The 19,240-nt window shown below is 39.6% G+C and overlaps 1 protein-coding gene across 4 annotated transcripts in view; it reads left to right on the top strand.

The window, feature by feature from the left end:
• NSD3 (nuclear receptor binding SET domain protein 3) overlaps nucleotides 1-19,240 on the top strand; it is a 121,302-nt gene that overhangs the window by 96,183 nt on the left and 5,879 nt on the right. For 3 of the 4 annotated variants that reach the window (XM_075556672.1, XM_075556673.1, XM_075556671.1), the window contains 6 exons: nucleotides 959-1,105; nucleotides 4,385-4,541; nucleotides 11,314-11,516; nucleotides 12,235-12,347; nucleotides 13,059-13,328; nucleotides 18,873-18,989. In XM_075556672.1, the coding sequence (XP_075412787.1) occupies nucleotides 959-1,105; nucleotides 4,385-4,541; nucleotides 11,314-11,516; nucleotides 12,235-12,347; nucleotides 13,059-13,328; nucleotides 18,873-18,989 (1,007 nt within the window). The remainder of the gene's footprint in view (nucleotides 1-958; nucleotides 1,106-4,384; nucleotides 4,542-11,313; nucleotides 11,517-12,234; nucleotides 12,348-13,058; nucleotides 13,329-18,872; nucleotides 18,990-19,240) is intronic. The other variant, XM_075556674.1, reaches the window with a different exon arrangement.

Below are 19,240 nucleotides of genomic sequence, written 5' to 3' on the forward strand. Positions count from 1 at the left end.
AAATGAGCATGCTGTACTCTGCCTAGTAAAATCCTAGGCCAGTGTAGAATGGAGATAGGGAAAATGTCTCACAGCCCTTTGGGTTAGGAGGGAGCTGAATGGATGGAGGGCAGAGAGTTGGAGAAAGAAGATAGTCACAGGTTGTAGCATAGCCTGTGTTGCTTTTCAAATGAGGTCGCTCTCCGAAGGACTGTTTTATTTGTTTGTTTGTTTAAATAAAACCTTGGGTTGGTAATCGCTTCCTAGCTGGGCAGCCAAAATTTAAAATAATTTGCATGTCTTTAGTAAAGTATAGCAAATTATAGCTTTATAGCTTCTTTAAAATCCTCATCATATTAATAAAGTTTCATTATTTAGCAGAGAATGTTAACTTTATTTTCTTAAGGGACTTTGAATTTGACATCAAATGCACTTTACATCCTCAATTGAATTTGGAGTTTCTTCTGAGGTATATAGGTTCCCACATAGGATCATAGGAGTCTTGGTGGTGCACTGATTAAAGCATTTGGCTGCTAAGCAGCAAGTCAATAGTTTGAATCCACCAACTCCTTTGAAGGAGAAAGATTTAGCATTCTACTTCTGTAAAGATTTACAGCCGTGGAAATCCTATGGAGCAGTTCTTATGAGTCTTATGGAAATCCTATGGAGTCAATTCTTATGAATCAGAATTGACTGGATGGCAACAATTTGGGGGCTTTTCCGTATTTTGTTTTTGTTTTCAGAATTAGAGATAAAGAATTGAGTAGCCCAAATTCCCTTTAATAACTATGGAAAACCTTCTCTTTCAGATCTTTCTTTTCCTTCATATTCTCTTCCCTAGCCCCGCCCCTTTAACCCTCACTTTAAAGTACAGCTCCATAATAGGTATTCTTCCCTTTTTTGGTTGTTTTCTTTTTCCCCTTCATGGAATCATGGGTAGTTTCATTGCAGCTCACCTCTTTCTGTTTGTTTCGTATAGGGCTGATAGTTCAGGACCATTCAGACCCCATGTTCAGTTCATATGCCTATAAGTCCCACTACCTACTGAATGAATCAAATCGTGCAGAGTTGATGAAATTACCTATGATTCCTTCTTCGTCAACTTCCAAAAAGAAATATGAGAAAGGTAATAATCAAAATAGTTTTTTTTCTTGCTTTTATTTTTGCATTTCCTTTTTTTCTTTCTTTGAAAAAAGGGGAAAATGTATTATGCCTGTCAAGCACCATCTGCTGCTTTTGGTACTTCCTGCCTTGGTAGTTGTGACTGTGTCTTCATACAGCTGGCAAATTCATTAAAAAGGGCTTAAAATAATTCCATGATCACAAAAAGTTTACCTTCTCTTCTCCTTAACGTGAATTTTCACACATTTCACATCTCTCTGGGTTATTCAAATTAAAAGAGTGGGATTTTGTTTAATATAGAACATTCTACGGCTCTTTCTTTTTGCCTGATGGAGACTACCATTCATATAGAATGCAATATTTTATTAAATAGATGGATGCTAAGAAACTGATACTTAAAAGTTTGCTTTTACAATATATTTTATCAGTTGTTCTGCTTAAGAAGCTATGAAAATTAGTTGCCTATCTCATAGATGACATCTGTAGGCAGCTAGAGAGGGTACTCCATATATGGGTTGTAGGAAGGCAGCCCAAATTAATCCAGGATTTGCTTATTCTTTATCCACAGAGACTTAACTGTTAAATGCATCTTGATATTCTCCCAGTTCATTTAGTTCCTAGAAGAAAGCCTCATCTTGCGTGTAACTTTGTATAGCCTTCTTCCATGAAAAGAAAAGGGTGATTCAGTGGCCATGGATTACCAGGGGAGTTATCCCAGTGATGGAAAGAGATGAGCTGGATAGGGGGAGGCCTTTTCCTGTATACATTTTCATTAAGGTCTGGGGCCAGCTTCAGAATGTTTAAAGACATTCTTATTCTTATCTGGATATATCATATGGAGAGTGGGCTCACAGAAAAACAGGCTTTTGTTTCATTCTTTGTGTTGCTTGCTTGTATCTCTGCTCTTGTCAGACAGCAGGTGGCAACCCAAGACTAAAAGAAAGTGTAACTGCACAAATTGATTAGAACCTAGAGAGAAGTTGATTGGGGAGGAGAGTATTGTTATTTGCTTTTCCATTGAAGTCAGATTATCTATCACCATATTGGTGATACCTCCTACTTCCAAAACAGAATGGACATCGGGCTAATTTATACCATCGTGCAATAAATTTAGACTACCCAGTGCATTTATGAAAAACTTTCTTTTTCTGCTGGTGCCTTTAGATAATTAGATTAATTTCATTGCTGCTTACTATGTTTTCAGTACTCAGTATTGACCTGACCATGAATTGAAATTATTTTTAGCCCTCTGTTTGCTTAGCTTGAATCATATCTTGCTTCTCTTGCATCCTAAAGCAGTTTTCTTGCAAAGCATCAAGGTGGCTCATTCATATTTTTATTTTTTCTATTTCTCATCTATTTTTTGACATCTTTATTGTGGTTCTCACTGGTGATTCTGAGTCTGTATTTCCTCTGAAATAAGACTTAAAATTAGTGACTATAAATGTTAAAAAGGTGGCCAACCTTTTAACTGCCCAGCTCATCTGGGCATTTTCATATGGCCTCTAATAGCTGATTGCAAAGATTGATGTCCCTATGGGTCATGCCTTTCTAATGGAAAGATGAATTATCTAATATTACTTTAAACTTATGGAAGAATTCTCTACTTAGGCATAGGGCACTCAGGCAACTAATCTCTAATTTGGAAAATTGGACCAACCAACCCACATTGAGATTTGTAGACACAAAGGAAAAAATCCCAGTGGTTGAAATAAAAGCTGTTAAGCAGAGGAAATATAGTAATTTAACTCATCACTGATTATATATGGATTTTCTTTTTGTTTTATAATATGTTAATTAGTTAGAAGCTTGGACGTATATGGGAAGACAAAAATTTGGGGAAAATTGGTAGTGAACACCTAAACGTTTGGAGTGTGTTATTTGATATCGTTGTATAGAGGGCTCTTAACCTTTTGCTTACGCGACTTTCAATCTCTGTACACTGTGGGATTGTAGACCTGATTTTCCAATGGAAATATTTCTTTTTTGTAGTAAATGTCTTCATTCTGTTTCATCTTCAGTGGTTAGCAACCTTTGTCATGGCATATCTTGAAATACATATAAAAATAATATTTAAATTATTTAATCCCTTCTTCCCCAAAGAAATCTTTTATTTCTTTGCAGTTTAAAAATATTATTTTGTTTGCCACACCTCTTTTGGTCTTAATCCATAGATCATTTTGTATGTTTTCTAGAATAGGATTTTGTTACAGAGCTGGGATGGACCTACTTACATATAGTGCTTCAGTCTACACTGATCCTTACTTGGAGTTATGCTATAAAGCAGTGGTTCTCAAAATGAGGTCAGGCAAGACCCATGAACAAAATGTTTGAACTGAGGTTAATCTGTGTGAAAAACCTAACAGGATCCACACATTTGCATAGAATAAGGCTGCATGGGTTACTTAATATTTGACTTTGACTTTAACAATTTTTTAAACGTTTTATTAGGGGCTCATACAACTCTTATCACAGGACTTTAACAATTTAATGTGATAATCCTACTTTTGCTATGATGACCAGACAGTCTAATTGGCAGTTTATGCATTTCTTCAGTTAGTTTAAAAAATGCTTCTCTTAACGTGAAGTTGTTGGTGGTTAAATTTTTGAAAACATGCAGATCCACTGGAAAGGGGATCTTTGATGATGAAAATGTTGCAAACCACTGCTGTATGGCCTGTTGATGTCCTTTATTTTCTCTGAAAAAGTAATGATAATGAAATCAGCATCCAACAAAATACCTCCCGCTTGCTTTTTTTGTGTGGGAAGGAAAACCAGCTGATAAACCTATTGCCTGTTTCACTCTTGCTAATACTGCAAAGGGATTTAGTTAACGTTGCACTGGATTAAAATATAAAGATGACTTTTGCTTCTTTTTTTTTAACCCTGAAGGAGAAAAGAAAGTAAGTTGCTACACATTGCTTTGGAAAACCTGCTCTCAGATCTCCTCATGTGCCCGTTTTGCTATATGCTAAGGGTCTCGGCACCAGTTAGCCTGGATGCCCCAGCACCCCACACTTTAGAGGGTCAAGAGCACAGCAATGGTTTTGGTACCATGCAGAGGCTTTGAATTTCTGTCTACTGAAGATCTCAAAAGGGAAGGAGCCTCTAATTCTATTCAGTTGCTTTCTATTTTAATCCGTCACTATGGGTGTGACTCAATCCCTTTGTTAATTGTCTACCAATCTGAATCAAATGTAATGTACTCGAAAGATCATTATCTCCCTTTTCTTTCTTCTCTTTCCACTTTTCTCAGTTATTAAGACTGTTCATTTGTTTCAAGGTGGAAGATTGCTCTGCTGCGAATCGTGCCCCGCTTCCTTCCACCCGGAGTGCCTGAGCATAGACATGCCAGAAGGCTGCTGGAACTGTAATGACTGTAAAGCTGGCAAGAAGCTACATTACAAGCAGATTGTGTGGGTCAAATTGGGAAATTACAGGCAAGTTTGTTCAAGGACAAAGAAATGTTCTGTCATCATTCAGGCACAGGTTCATCGTATCTATTTAAATGGTAGTTGACAGGTAGAGCAGCACCAAACTTAAAAATAACAGCACACACGTCAAACCACTATCGAGTCAGTCCTGACGCCTAGCACCCCCAAGTACAGAGGAGAACTGTCCCCATGGGGGTTCCAGGGCTGTCAGTCTTGACCAGAGCAGACTGTCACTTCTTGCTCTTTCTCAATCCCTGGTGGCTGTGAACTGTTGTCCTTTTGGTTGACAGCTGAATACTTGAGTCATTGTGCCACTGGGGTCCTAGCAATAGGGTTCCTGTTTTGTTTTTGACAAGAGGCGGAATGGGGGAGGACAAAAGCAGTGTGGGTTTGTGGGTGATTTGGAAGGTTTCGTTGCTATTGGATTTTGGTTTGGTTGACTTGTGTTTAAGTTCTGAAAGTTACTTTCACATTCATGAACTAGGTTCTGCTCAGTGTCAAAAATAGACAGTCTTATTTGGACAGTGTAGACATTTTTCATGTGTTTTAATTATATTTACATTGATTACATTATGTCCTAGCTAAGACGTATTTGGTTCTCTTTGCCCTTGAATTGGGTCCATTTTAATTGTAACTAGGAGCCTCTGTGGTCTGTGTAAGAGGAAACAGGATTTAATTAAGAATCTTTAGTTCTGAAGGGCATGAATTGTCTCAATTTGAGGAGCCTACTTTTAATAAGTCTTCTCTGAACAGGTGTATCCATGTATTTAAATATCTCTTCACTTTGCCTTTTGAGGAATATAATGTTCATAATTTTTCTTTTTTAAAAAAATATTTTATTGGGAGCTCTTACATATATCATAACATTCCATCAATCACATAAAACAGTATTGTACATTTGCTACCACAGTCGGTTTCAAAACATTTTCTTTCTTTTTTACATAGATGGCATATAATATTTAAAAAATAACATTAAACAATGTATTATTTAAGGTTAAGTATAATATGAGGGATTTTTTTAAAGTGTAGGAAAAAATGAATAAAAAATAATGGCATGCCCCTCAGTGACTAAGGGCGATACGGGACAGCACCGGAGACACAGTGTGGGAATTGCACCTGACCTGATCCCACCACACCGAGGCAAAGCACTGGGGGAGTGCAGTGGAACAGCAAGGGAATGGAGTGGCAAGGTCCCCAGGGAATGCTGAAAGTGGACTTTGGGGCCAGGGCGTGGTGCCCCAACAGACTGGACTGGAAAACGCTCCTAAGGGCCAGCAAACGATCCTTGAATGAAGAAAATAATAATAATAATAATAATAATAATGGCATGTTCCCCCACTTCTTTTTTTTTAAATCATTTTATTAGGGACTCATACACCACCCCATCTCTATCCATACATACATCAATTGTGTAAAGCACATTTGTACATTCGTTGCCCTTATTCTCAAAATTTTGCTCTCCACCCAAGCCCCTGGAATCAGGTCCTCACTTTTCCCCCTCCCTTTCCCCTCCCTCATGAACCCCTGATAATTTATAAATTATTATTTTGTCATTTCTGACTCTGTCCCACGTCTCCCTTCCCCCACTTTTCTTGCTATTTGATTAGAATCTTACATAAAATATATTTCCATAGAATTGCAAACATACCGTCACTTTTTTATCATTTTATTAGGGGCTCATACAACTCATCACAATCCATACATACATACATCAATTGTATAAAGCACATTTGTACATTCATTGCCCTCATAATTCTCAAAACATTTGCCCTCTACTTAAGCCCCTAGCATTAGGTCCTCTATTTACCCCTCCCTCCCTGCTCCCCACTCCTCATGAACCCTTAATAATTTATAAATTATTTTGTCATATCTTGCCCTGTCTGATGTCTCCCTTCACCCACTTTTCTGTTGTCTTCCCACCAGGGAGGAGGTCACATGTAGATCTTTAAAATCAGTTCCCCCTTTCCAGCCCATCCTCCCTATTTCCTCCCAGTATCGCCACTGGTCCTGAGGGGATCATCTGCCCTGGATTCCCTATGTTTCCAGTTCCCATCTGTACCAGTGTACATCCTCTGGTCTAGCCAGACTTGCAAGGTAGGATTCAGATCATGATAGTTGGGGGGTTGAGGGGAGGGGTAGGAAGCATTTAGGAACTAGAGGAAAGTTGTATTTTTCATCGTTGCTACATCACACCCTGACTGGCTTGTCTCCTCCCCAAGACCCTTCTGTAAGGGGATGTCCAGTGGCTTACAAATGGGCTTTGGGTCACCACTCCGCACTCCCCACCTCATTCACTATGGTAAGATTTTTTTGTTCTGATGATGCCTGATACCTGATCCCTTCGACACCTTATGATTGCACAGGCTGGTGTGCTTCTTCCATGTGGGCTTTGTTGCTTCTGAGCTAGATGGCCGCTTGTTTACCTTCAAGTCTTTAAGACCCCAGAGATTATATCTTTTGATACCGGGCACCATTGGCTTTCTTTGCCACATTTGCTTAAGCACCCATTTGTCTTCAGCGGTTATATCAGGGAGCTGAGCACACAATGATACGGTTTTTTGTTCTTTGATGCCTGAAAACTGATCCCTTCAGCACCCATTCCCTTGCTGTTCTGTTGCACCCCTTAGTGTTTTGCCTCGGTGTGGCGGGATCAGATAGGGTGAAATTCCCAAACTGTGTCTCTGGTGTTGTCCCCTGTAGGGCTATGGGTCAGCGAGGGGCGTCATGTCTCATAGTGGGGCCAGCCATCTGGTCCATACTGTCACTTTTTTAGCAAGGGATGTGTTGTTTTCTCTAAGAAGTGAGCACATGCATTAAACATGCTGCTAGCCTATCAATATAATTTTTGTATAACTTGACTGGAAGGATATTGAGGTTAAAGACCTTAAAAATTGACACAAACTCTCCACATCCTGGAAAAAAAAAAGATTGACAATTTGAGTACACAGCAATTTAAACTGTTGGGCAGAAAACACCATAGAGTTTAAAAAGGTAAACGCCAACCTGGTGTGAAGTCAATGCTCTCCTGTGTTCAGTTAAAAAAAGACACGTAACTCACCAGAAAGATGTGCAAGAGCCACTTTGCAGGAGAATAGCGAATAGAAAATATGGGGGAAATGCTCAGACACATTGAAAAGAAATGCACAGTAAAACAGAGATGTTGATTACAGAGATTGAAAAGATGAGTCAGTTCTCGCTGGGTGAATGACAGGAAGAGCTCTTCCTAGAGCACAGTCTGGCATCATGTATCACAATTCCAACTCTGACTGCCCTGTGACCCAGGGGTCTGAAGGAACATGATGAACATACAGACCAAATTGTGCTTATAAGAATTGTATTGGAGTATTACTTACCATTGAAAAAAGGTGAAATATATCAAATTCTCAGTTAGTAGAAATTTGGAAAATAAGTTAATGGTGTATCCATGAGTCAGAATTGACATGTCGGTCAGCAACAAACAGCAGCATCTGTGTTGTAGCCTACCTTGATGCCAAGAAAAGGAGAAGGCAATTCTGTACAGCAATAGATGAAGACATTGTGATACACATAGAATTCAGTTTAAAAGGCCTACTGAGCAATATCTAGTATGATTCTATGTGGATTCTTTGTTTTCTTTTTATTTAGTAGTTTTCTTGATACAATATTTACATATCATATGCTTCCATAGTTAAATTCCTTTTATTTTTTTATTGGTAGACTTTTTAAAATTTTATTGGGGGCTTTTACAACCCTTATAACAATCTATGCATCAATTGTATCATGCATATCTGTCCATATGTTGCCATCATTCTTTCCTCGACATTTACCCCAATGTGATCAATATAAATTATCAATTATTATTATTTTCATATCTTACACCGACCACTGGCTCCCTTCCCCCATGGTTTCTGTTTGTTCATCCCCCTGGAAGGGGGGCTGGGGGGTGTCGTTATGTGTCCATCATGTGATCGGTTATTCCATGTGTTTATATGACAACAACAATGTAGATCTAAATAAAAATGTTTTTCATACCCAGAAAGAACGATATCCATGCTTACTAGTTTGAGTAATGAGATTATAAATGAAGGCATTTTTACATTTCCTAGTATACATGTCTGCCATATTTTAATTTTTAAAAGAAGTACGTATTGCTTAATTTAAAATACATCCCTTTCTAGAGAAGGGAAGGTATTGGACAATTAATAAATTAGACATCCCTGGGCAAGAAATCCCTAAGGACAGTATTGGAAGCCTTTAGACCTTTACATGTAGTTCAGAATATTTCTTTAAGGGAAAAAAGTTGAGTATGAAAATATCCTTGGTTCAATTAATTTTAATACTTAAGTTTTCATCACATTGAATTTAAAGAAGACCGAACCAGTATTCCAGTTTAGGTCACAATGAGAACTTTTGTCTAGGTTAGAGACTCCTTGTATGTTTTAGAAAGAATCCCTTCCGTCCATGAACTAATTGTTCGTGTATTTGTTTCCAGTTGGCCCAATTGGGCCACATGAAGTTGTTTGTTTTCAATAAGTAGCTAATCTCTGATGTGAAGCTTCCTGGGAGAAAGTCTGAAGACCTGAACCAACCCCCAGGAGAAAATGCCACTTGACCCTAACTGACCCCGATGAGCGCGGTCATCATGGACACGCTCTGTGCTGTAAAGTGGCCTTAGAAATACACACAGTAACGCTCTCCTAGCCTTTTTTTTTTTTTTTTTAGGGAAACTCAAGTACAAACCAAAACCATGAAATATTTTCTTTTAACAGTTTGAGCTTGGACTTGTACTTATGATTTTAATTAATTCCTCTGCACAGAGCTGGGTACCTTTCAGATTAAACTCATTAAAATTCACTGTAATTCTGGGCGTGTGGCCACAGCATTGTTTATTTTCTAAATGATACAATGTTTGTTAAACACATGTTGGGCATATACAAGTAAGAGACTACAAAAATGTAAGTTCCACGTATTTACTGTTCATATTAACAGAATCATACTGTAAAAGGCTCTGTGTAAATCACCGAGGTTGGCTTGCTTTTATGACCTTGCTTCTGCCTTCAATTCCGACTTGCCCAATACTGGACATAATCAAATGCTATGTATAGGTGGTTTCAGTTAGTGACAGCTGGGATATTCATCACAGCATGAAACAATTATGTTTTTCACTCAGGTCCCATGTTTATTATGATTTAAGATGTATTAAATTTAGAAATACACACTGCTGTAAAACGTGAAACATTTGTCCAAAAAGTATTGGCCCTGGTTAGAGATGATTAGAGATGTAGGAAATACTCATTTGAACAGGACTGTCATTCTTTACTGTAACATCAGATAATTCTCAAGATTATTCTCTTGACCTCTGAAAATTAACTTTTACCTTGAAGGAGATAATCTTTAGATGTAAATATGAGGTGGAATTACACTGAGCAGAGCAGAGCCTTTGTAGTACGCATTGTTTCAGCTAGACGAGCATCGAGCAGCTTGCTCTGAGTGAGCGCACCCAGTGGTGTCACCTGGGAAGGTTCTCTCTGGTCACAGTGCATTTTTTTTCATGAAAACAGTTTAGCTCTAACTTTATTTTTTTGTAACGGCTAATTTAAGAGAACAGTGTGCGGCTATGAAATTTAATTTCCTGCTCAGGAAAAATGCCGCAGAACGTGTTCTGATGTTGAACACAGCTTACAAGGACAGCTCTATGGGGAAACCTCAATTTTATGAGTGGTTTCCTCATTTCAAAAAAGGTGAAATGTTGATTGATGACAAACCTCATTCTGGACTTCTGTCAACTTCTCCAAAGGATGAAAATGTCAACTCAGTGCATCTGGAGTTCGTTCTACCCAGTCAGGCTGTTGATCAAGCTTTCTATTTAGAGATTCTGAAAAGACTGCATAACAGTACAACAAACGGTCTGATTTGTGGCAGACCAGGGGACTGGTTTTGCCACTACAACAATCAACCTGCTAACGGAGCCATCTCAGTGCTCCAGCTTTTGGCAAAACAGCATTCTCTCTTGCCCTATGTTCCTAACTCACCTGACCTTGCTGCATAGGACTTTTTTTGTTTCTGTGAATGAAAAGGGACATGAAAGGACAGTGATTTGACGAAGTAGAAGAGGTGAAGAAAAAACTAGGAAGATGCTGTTAGCCATCCAAACAGATGAGTTTGAAAAATGTTTCCAAGAATGGAATGGCAGATTTGACAAATGTATTAAGTGTAATAGTGAGTACTTTGAAGGTGATAAGTTTGTTTTGTAAAAAAAAAAAAAATACATGGCTTTGAAAAATACCTGTGTTTTTTTTGGGGGGGGGGAGCGGGGGGGTGGTCATCCCCCTTGTATTTCAAGCCTGGAGAGAAACATACCTTTTCTAAAATTACAGTTGGGTTTGGAATAGTATTGGTGATGTTTCGACTTGTAAGTTGGGTGGTAGGTTCAGTGTTATTTTTCATTTTGCTTTATATTTATAACTTACAACCTTATATTTATAACTAGACACCCAGGAATTTCTAAAAGTTTGTAGGAAAATGATACTAAAAGTTACTGGGATTTTTCCATGAGTTTTTAAAAGCCCCTTTTAAAGTACAAAATATAAAATACTTTTTTAGTTGGAATGGATGTTAAGGCCTGGTTTGGTTGCTTTGTGCTCATTGTTTTATTGATGTTTTGAAGTAGTGTATGGTTTAGGCAGAATTAGAACCTAAGTGAATTTTGTGATGTGTAAGCCTCTCTTTTCCTTCTTCCAACCTTGTAAAGAAAGTGGGGTTTTTTGTCCTTTTTGTCTAAAATTGCTTTTATTTTCAGATGGTGGCCAGCAGAGATCTGCAATCCCAAGTCTGTGCCACAGAACATCCAGGCCCTTAAACATGATCTAGGAGACTTCCCTGTGTTCTTCTTTGGTTCTCATGATTACTACTGGGTCCACCAGGGGAGAGTCTTCCCTTATGTTGAAGGAGATAAAAGTTTTGCTGAGGGACAGACTAGTATTAACAAGACATTCAAAAAAGGTAAGTTGGATGATGTTTCTAGTGACTCAAAACTAAGACCCCAGTGTTGGGTTTTTTTAAATCTCATAACTTACACATGAGTCTGAATCAATTCTATAGTAGTAAGGTCAGGTTATTTTGCTTTCATTTAGTTTGTTTTTTCTTTACCTTGCATATGACATATTTCTGGTGTTAGAGTACTTTACAAAACACTGATTCAGCATCTGTACGCTTCCAATCACATTGGACCCAGGTTTTAAAATCTATTTCAGTACAGTAAACAGTGTTGTGTGTGAGGGCATTTTCTTCAGTTGTGTTTCTACAGATTATTCTGGGCAAAGTCTTCATCAGGTGACGCTTCTTTGCCACAGAGGTATTGTGGAGCTTCCCACAAGGCTTTTGCAGTGAGTTGTGTGGGCTCTATGGGAAAGAGTACTCTAGTACTCGGTTTAAAGAAGAAAAACAAAAACACACTTAGTCACTTGTCAGTTTCTTCTGACCGTGGAAATAGAGCTTCTCCTCCTAGGCAGCGGCTCACAGGGAGTAGTGTTCAGTCATAAAAGAGTTCTAGCCTCTCCTTAACCTGAGCTGCTAATAAGTGGTGGTGACCAGAAAATAGGTAGTTTTAAAAAGAAAGTCTCAGCCCCGATGGAATGGGGTGTATTATACTGCTCTCTTGATGGTTTTTGTTGTTTCTCTTGCTTCTGTGTTTGTGTGCTTTGCATGGTCTTGTTGGTAGCACTGGAAGAGGCTGCAAAACGTTTCCAGGAATTGAAAGCACAAAGAGAAAGTAAAGAAGCACTTGAAATGGAAAAAAATTCAAGAAAACCCCCTCCTTACAAACACATCAAAGTAAGTCTTTTCCTAAGAAAACATTGGTATTTGACATGTATGATTAAATGCCTCCCTTCCTTATTTAGAAGGAAGGCCCTTTGTGACTTTTGAGCACTCTTGCATTTATTGCCTAGTATAGCAAACAGAGAGCTTTCGTCGGAAGACACACACAGGAGCCATGGCTCACTGTCGTGCTGGCAGGCCCTCTCAGACTTAATAAGAGAAAGAGGAGACTTTCAACTCCCGTGAAGAATTAGTCTTAGAAACCCACAGGGCGAGTTCTACTCTGTCCCATAGGGTCGCTGTGAGTCAGAATCAAATCAATGGCAGTGAGTTTGGAGCCTGTTTTTTTCCTCATGCCTGATGTGCATTCCTGTTCCCCCTACCAGGTCATCCTGGTGGATGATTATAAGTATTTAGCCCCCCCACTTCCAGAGAACCCACAGGCAACCACATTGTGTGTTGTTTTAATTGTGAAATTTCCATCAACGGTGGAAGGAGAGTACATAGGATAGACAAGTGAGAGTTCACATCAGGGTTTAATGGTTTTGTCGACGACGGAGGGAGTTGCCATTCCTACCTTATTCATTAGAAAATGACAATAGCGAGCCTTATCACAGACACAGTTACAAAGCCCAGAACAGCACAGGTTTTTTGCTGTTCTGTTCAAATTGCTATTAGATTATGTCCTTATCTGCTACTGCCCTCACTTGTGATTTTGTTTTCTAGGCTAACAAAGTTATAGGAAAGGTACAGATCCAGGTTGCTGACCTGTCAGAGATTCCCCGCTGTAACTGCAAGCCAGCTGACGAAAACCCTTGTGGCTTGGAATCTGAGTGCCTGAACCGAATGCTGCAGTATGAGTGCCACCCCCAAGTGTGCCCAGCTGGAGAGCGCTGCCAGAACCAGTGCTTCACAAAGAGGCTCTACCCTGATTCGGAAATCATCAAAACAGAGCGAAGAGGCTGGGGCCTCAGGACCAAAAGGAGCATTAAGAAGGTAGCATTTGCAGGGACCTGGGGAGTGGGAGGTGGGAGGAGCTGTCCAGGGGGAGGGAATAGACCAGGATCTGTGCCTCTTAAACCTCACTGCCATCGAGGCAACGCTGACTTATAGCAACTCCCTGTGGGTTTCCAAAACTGTAACTGTTTAGGGAAATAGCTCAGTTTTTCTCCCTTGGAGCTGCTGCTGGTTTTAAACTGCTGACCGTGCAAATCACAGACTAACTCGTAACCACTGCACTACCCAGACTTCGAGGGATGGGTAGGGTCTAAGTTTAAATATATGGGGGTTTACAGCATAATTTTTTTTTTTGCAACATCCCACGTTGAGAGTTTAATACTCCTTGAATAAAGTAGAAGAGGTAGGAAAACAACAAAATAAAAAGTAAGTGAACTTTCAATGTTCTATGATCATTTGTAAAATGGAGAAAGGGTATTGGTCTGGCTCTATTTTCAAACTTTTGAAAAGTTACATAAAACATGAAAATGTTTTTGTGAAGGCAAAATAGTAAAGCTAGTCATGAAAGCAAGGCCCTGCACTTTAAATGGACATGCCACTTAAAGGTTGTAAATTTCAACTTAGGTTACATTTGGGGAAAGATCAGATCTGTAACACTTACAGGTTGTATTCATTTTTATACTTTGAGGCGGTTTTTCAGAGCAGTTTATGTTTAACTCAAAAGATACAGGTTCATTATAGAAAAAAATTTAAATGCAAGGAGTTCAAAGAAAAATGAAAATAACCATTACATCCTATTGGAACAGTGTCTGTCCTTTGTTTGAGGTTATGAGATGCCACTGTGACTGTTGGGAGAAACCGTGTCTGACTAAATCAAACCTTCTGGGACGGGCCTAGCCCCTGTAGGAAAACAAGGATCCTCCCAGCCCCACTCCTCCCTGTCCTGGCGAGTGCCAGCTCCTACCCAGAATTGAAAGCTGTGCTCACTGAGAGAGTATGAACCCAGTGAGAATTTGATGACTTGCCGCCTCCTTACCTTTTATAACATGACCTTTGTAATTAAGAAGTAGCATCTGAATGTAGTGAGGGACAGCTCAAACAATCAGAAAGACAGGAAAGGATGGCATTCCTCCTTTTCCTCTTTCCTTCCTGCTTTCCTCATTAATCATTGTTAATAGTTTGATATATAGCCCTTGAGAACAAATTCTGTGCAGCTATAAATAAAAATATGTATTCATATATATATATTTGTAGGACTTTTAAGATATAAATGCCATCAGATGTGTTACTCTTTTACCCCTCCCATTTAATATATCATTAATCTGTTTCTATGACAACATACACAGATTTCACCTAATTCTTCTTGACAGTCTCCATATATTCCATACTAAGATGTATTGTAGCTTATTTTCGTGTTCTTCTGAAAATGGAGGTATGCACACACATTCAAACACAGTTTTCATTTCTATATTGAAAATTCTTGGTTATATTTCTGTGTACATCTGTATCTGTTTGTTAACCTAACCAACTCATTGCCATCAAATCAATTCCAACTAATAGTGATGTTCATTCAGTACATAGTTATTAGTAAGTTTCTTCTGTATGCCAGCTACTACTCAAGGCACTTGAGAAACAACAATAAGACTTAGGATATTGTAAACAGATATATAATGTTAAAGAGCAAAAATTCCCACATAGGAAAATAAAGCTGTAAAAAGATAGCTGGTGACAGGGTTTACTATTTCAAGTTGGTTGGTCCAGAAGGAAGTGATCATTGATCCGAATGTGTGAGAGTCTCTATAAATACATACAGCCAAATGTTGCAGACTAAAAGAAAAGCATGCGAGGGTTCTTAGTGTTCAGTAGAAACAGCCAGAAAGCCAGTTCCCCTAGAGGGAGGGGAAGGTAGGAGATGAGGTGATGGGGCGACCATGGCGTGGGGCGACAGTGATGGGAGTGACTCGACCTGACGTGCTGTACTTTCTGATGCTGGATCACAGTGGATCACAAGTGTGGCAGCTTTAAAAGGACACATGTTTTACTTTCTCACAGTCAGAGGTCCAGGCAAGACTTCACTGTGTGCTTGGCTCAGTGTCGCACAGGTTTCAGTCAAGCTCTTGAACAGGACTGGGTTCTTGCATGGTTGTTGGCAGAATTTGCTTTTTTCCTTTTGGCGGTTTCTGGAAGCAGCTCTAGCTTCTAGAAAAGACCCATAGCTACTTGCTACATGGAGTTTCCCAACATGACCACCAGCAAAATAGATACTGACAGTCTTATACAGCCAAGTCATATCATGTATATCTTTTACCTTTGCCATATTCTGTCAGTCCCGCTTACACACCAGAGGAGCAGTCACACAATGGCAGGGATGTTGAGGCCTCTCGGCCACACTTGGATCTCACCTGTATGACTTTGGCTGTAATGGAGAATATATTATACTCAAGAAAGAGGGATAAGGGTACCATGAGCCTCGTCCCACGAGAGATGGTGGTGGTTTGGATGAGAGCTGTAGAGAACAGAAGAGAAACAGTTGGATTTGTGATATTTTGAAGTGGGAGCTGGTGAATTGGGTATGTGGAATGGGTTGCCTTGTCTAAGACTCTACATTTTAAATGTTTATATATATATATCTCCTTTGGGGGACTAGATAGCTGTATGGGCCATCTTAAGACCCACTCAGCTTAATTTTACATTCCAAAAAAGCCAAGAGCCAGCAGCGATGCCATCAAGTTGATTCCAACTTACAGTGATGCTGGAAGACAGGGTAGAAACGACTGCACAGAGATTGGAGACTGTGAATCTTTACTGAAGCTGATCACTGAGTCTTGGTGGGTTTGAACTGCTGGCTTTTTAGTTAGCAGCTTAGCAGTTAACTACTGGCCTCCTAATACTATATTAACATGCTTTAATCATAGTTGTATTTATTGTGAAATGTAGTCTGAAATAATTTGTTAAATTAATATAATCAAAAGAAGAGAAAATACAACCTGGATTATTCTGCCCTGCCCCAGAATCATTCCTCCAGTGAAACGTTATTTGAATCCCAATATGGGAAGAAGATGAAGCAAAGCTAATTTGTCGGTATCATGCTCTGTGTTGCTGCTGTGTGCCATGGCATCAGTTCCCACTCTAGACAGAGTGGGACTGTCCCACAGGGTCCCAGGCTGCACAGTCTTGATGGGAGCACTGTTCTTCCACAGAGCAGCTGGCGGGTCGCAGTTGTTGGCTTTTGGTTAACACTGAGCACATAACCGTTGTGCCACTGAGACTCCTTCTTGGCTCTGAAAACCAGAAAGCTAAGCCCACTGCCACAAGTTTGTTCTAACTCCCAGCAACGCCGCGTAGTATTTACCATACCGTGCAGCCTCACTGGAGCCAACAGTCACAGCTTTTCCCACAGAGCAGCTGTTAGGTTTGATCCACCGACATTGCAGTCAGTTGCCTGCTACTTGAGCCACAGCAACCCGACGTCCCTGTCCCTGCTCCGTAGCTTCCCGTTTTAGAACGCACGCCTTCATTCATTCAGTTCCATGTGGCATGCACCCTTGAGCAGTGACATCATGTAATAGCAGGACGGCTTGATCATCAGCTGATGTATGGAAAGCCATTTAAGATTGACAGTGCATAATGCAGGAATGTGAAGAACTGCCTGTCTGGTGTCCTTTGTGAGAAAGGACCAGAAGGGAAATCCTTTTCCTAGCCATATTCTTTGTCCTGATAGGACCTTGTGTAATAAATACAAATGGAAAGAGAGAGAGAGAAGCGGCTATCTTTTTTTAAGAGCACTGGAAATGTCCTTAATGATTTACTGAATCAGAAACTATAATATAGTGTTTCTGGTATTTAGAGTTCTGATATTTATTACTAATAGAAGGGCTAGTGAAAATTTACATGGAAGGAGATTGGAACTTTGAAAACTAATAATTTGTTTGTATCTTAAAACAACTTCCTCAAAAAATAAAAATCAGATTTATCATCTTAAAAAAAATGTAAAAACCCAACATTTCCTCATAGGTGTAATCACTCAAAAACTCACTGCGCTCAGGGCATTTCTGACGCATAGTGAGCCTGTAAGACAAAGTAGACCATCCCCACGTGTTCTGCGGCTGTAAGTCTCTCTGGGACTAGAAAGCCCCATCTTTCTCTCCTGAGGGCCAGTCGGTGGATTCAGACTGCTGACCTGTGTGTGATTAGCAGCTCAGTACACAACCACTACGTCAGTACTAGTACACAAAAGCATATCCTTATGTCTGATAAGTCCTATAGATAGTGTTGTTGTCCTGAATGGAATCAACTGTTTTGAAGTGAAAAGCTGAATGTTTGTGATTGTATAATCACTGTATGACCCAGTGATCACACTCAGATAAAGGGAAATTTATGTCCACAGAAAAATGTTTGCATGAGTGCTCTCCTAGCAGCTTTATGTGTACACTGAAATCGGGAAACTGCCTGCCTGTTCCCTCCCCCCTTAAGTGCTTCAGTGGATCAATGGGTAAGCTGTTGTACATCTCTACTGTAGGGTACTACCCAGTACTGAACTACTGATACACACAACTTGGATGGATCTCAAGGAATTCTGCGGAGATTTTTTTTAATGCCAATTTCAAGGATTAAATACTATATGATTCCATTTATAAATTCTATAAAGGGTAATACTGTGACGATGGCGAGCAGAGTGAGTAGTAAATGCCAGGACATTGGGATGGGAGAGGGTTGGTGAAGGTGGATGTGAGGGTAAAGGAGCAGCTCAGAACATCTCTGTGTCTATTGGTGGTAGGTTTCACAAAGCTATACATAATACAATTGCTTAGAAACACGCACATACATTCTTACATCGGTGCACATAAAGTTGGTAAGATCTGAATAAGGAGTCTACTAATATCTGTTTCCAGGTTCTTATACTGTACTATAGTCATGTGAGAGGCAGCCATTGTGGGAACTGTGAAGACTAACATGGAACTTCTCTGTACTGTTTGCAGTTTCCTGTGAATATCAATAGATGTTTGAAAATAAAATATAATTTGTTTCAGATTCAGATATTTTTTAGGTCTGCTAAATATGTTATAGTACAGCCGGATCTAGGAGCCCTGGTGACATAATTTTTACGGATTGTACTACTAACCTCAAGGTCAGTAGTTTGAAACCACCAGCCACTCCAAGGGAGGCAGATGAGATTTTCTACTTTTGTAAACAGTCACAGTCTAGGAATGAACAGGGGCTATTGTACCCCGCCCTATGGAGTCACTATTGACTTAAGTCAGCATTGACTCTATGGCAGTGAGTTTGCTCTTTGTTTTTAGTTCAGGCTGGATTTAGTCTTGCCCCGAACCTAGTGATGCTTCATTCCAGTATCACTTGGAAGTCCTATAGTAGCTCTGCCAGCAAGAGCAGATAAGCACATTGTCATCGTTGTTGACCTTCCACAAGAAAACAGTGCCACGGGCCTGCTTGTGACCAACAAAGCCGTTGTAGGGTTACTGTATGATTACTGCATGCGTCTTGTTACCTGCACTCCTCCCGTGCTCAGGAATGCTTTGCCATCGATGCATTGATCTTACACTTATATGTCGTATGTCTCTGCAGGGTGAATTTGTGAATGAATATGTTGGTGAATTAATTGATGAAGAAGAGTGCAGATTGCGAATTAAGCGAGCCCACGAGAACAGTGTCACTAATTTTTATATGTTAACTGTTACCAAGGTGAGATCCCTTTTAACGTGCTCATTCTTTTTTGTAAGGCAAAAGAATATACATAGATGTTCTAAAAAAATGGTTTATGGTATTAAGTTGGGGGTCAGTTTCTTCTAATTTGTTGTTTTTTTTTTATCACCAGGCAAATTGTCATTGTTTGCGGTACCCAATTTGCTACCGGTTTGTTTTTGGTACATGTCATCGAGTCGAATTTGATTCCTAGTGGTCCTTTGTAACTGAGTTGAGCTTCCCAGTAGGGT

The sequence above is a fragment of the Tenrec ecaudatus genome, chromosome 8, assembly GCF_050624435.1.
Source record: "Tenrec ecaudatus isolate mTenEca1 chromosome 8, mTenEca1.hap1, whole genome shotgun sequence".
Taxonomy (NCBI): Eukaryota; Metazoa; Chordata; class Mammalia; order Afrosoricida; family Tenrecidae; genus Tenrec; species Tenrec ecaudatus.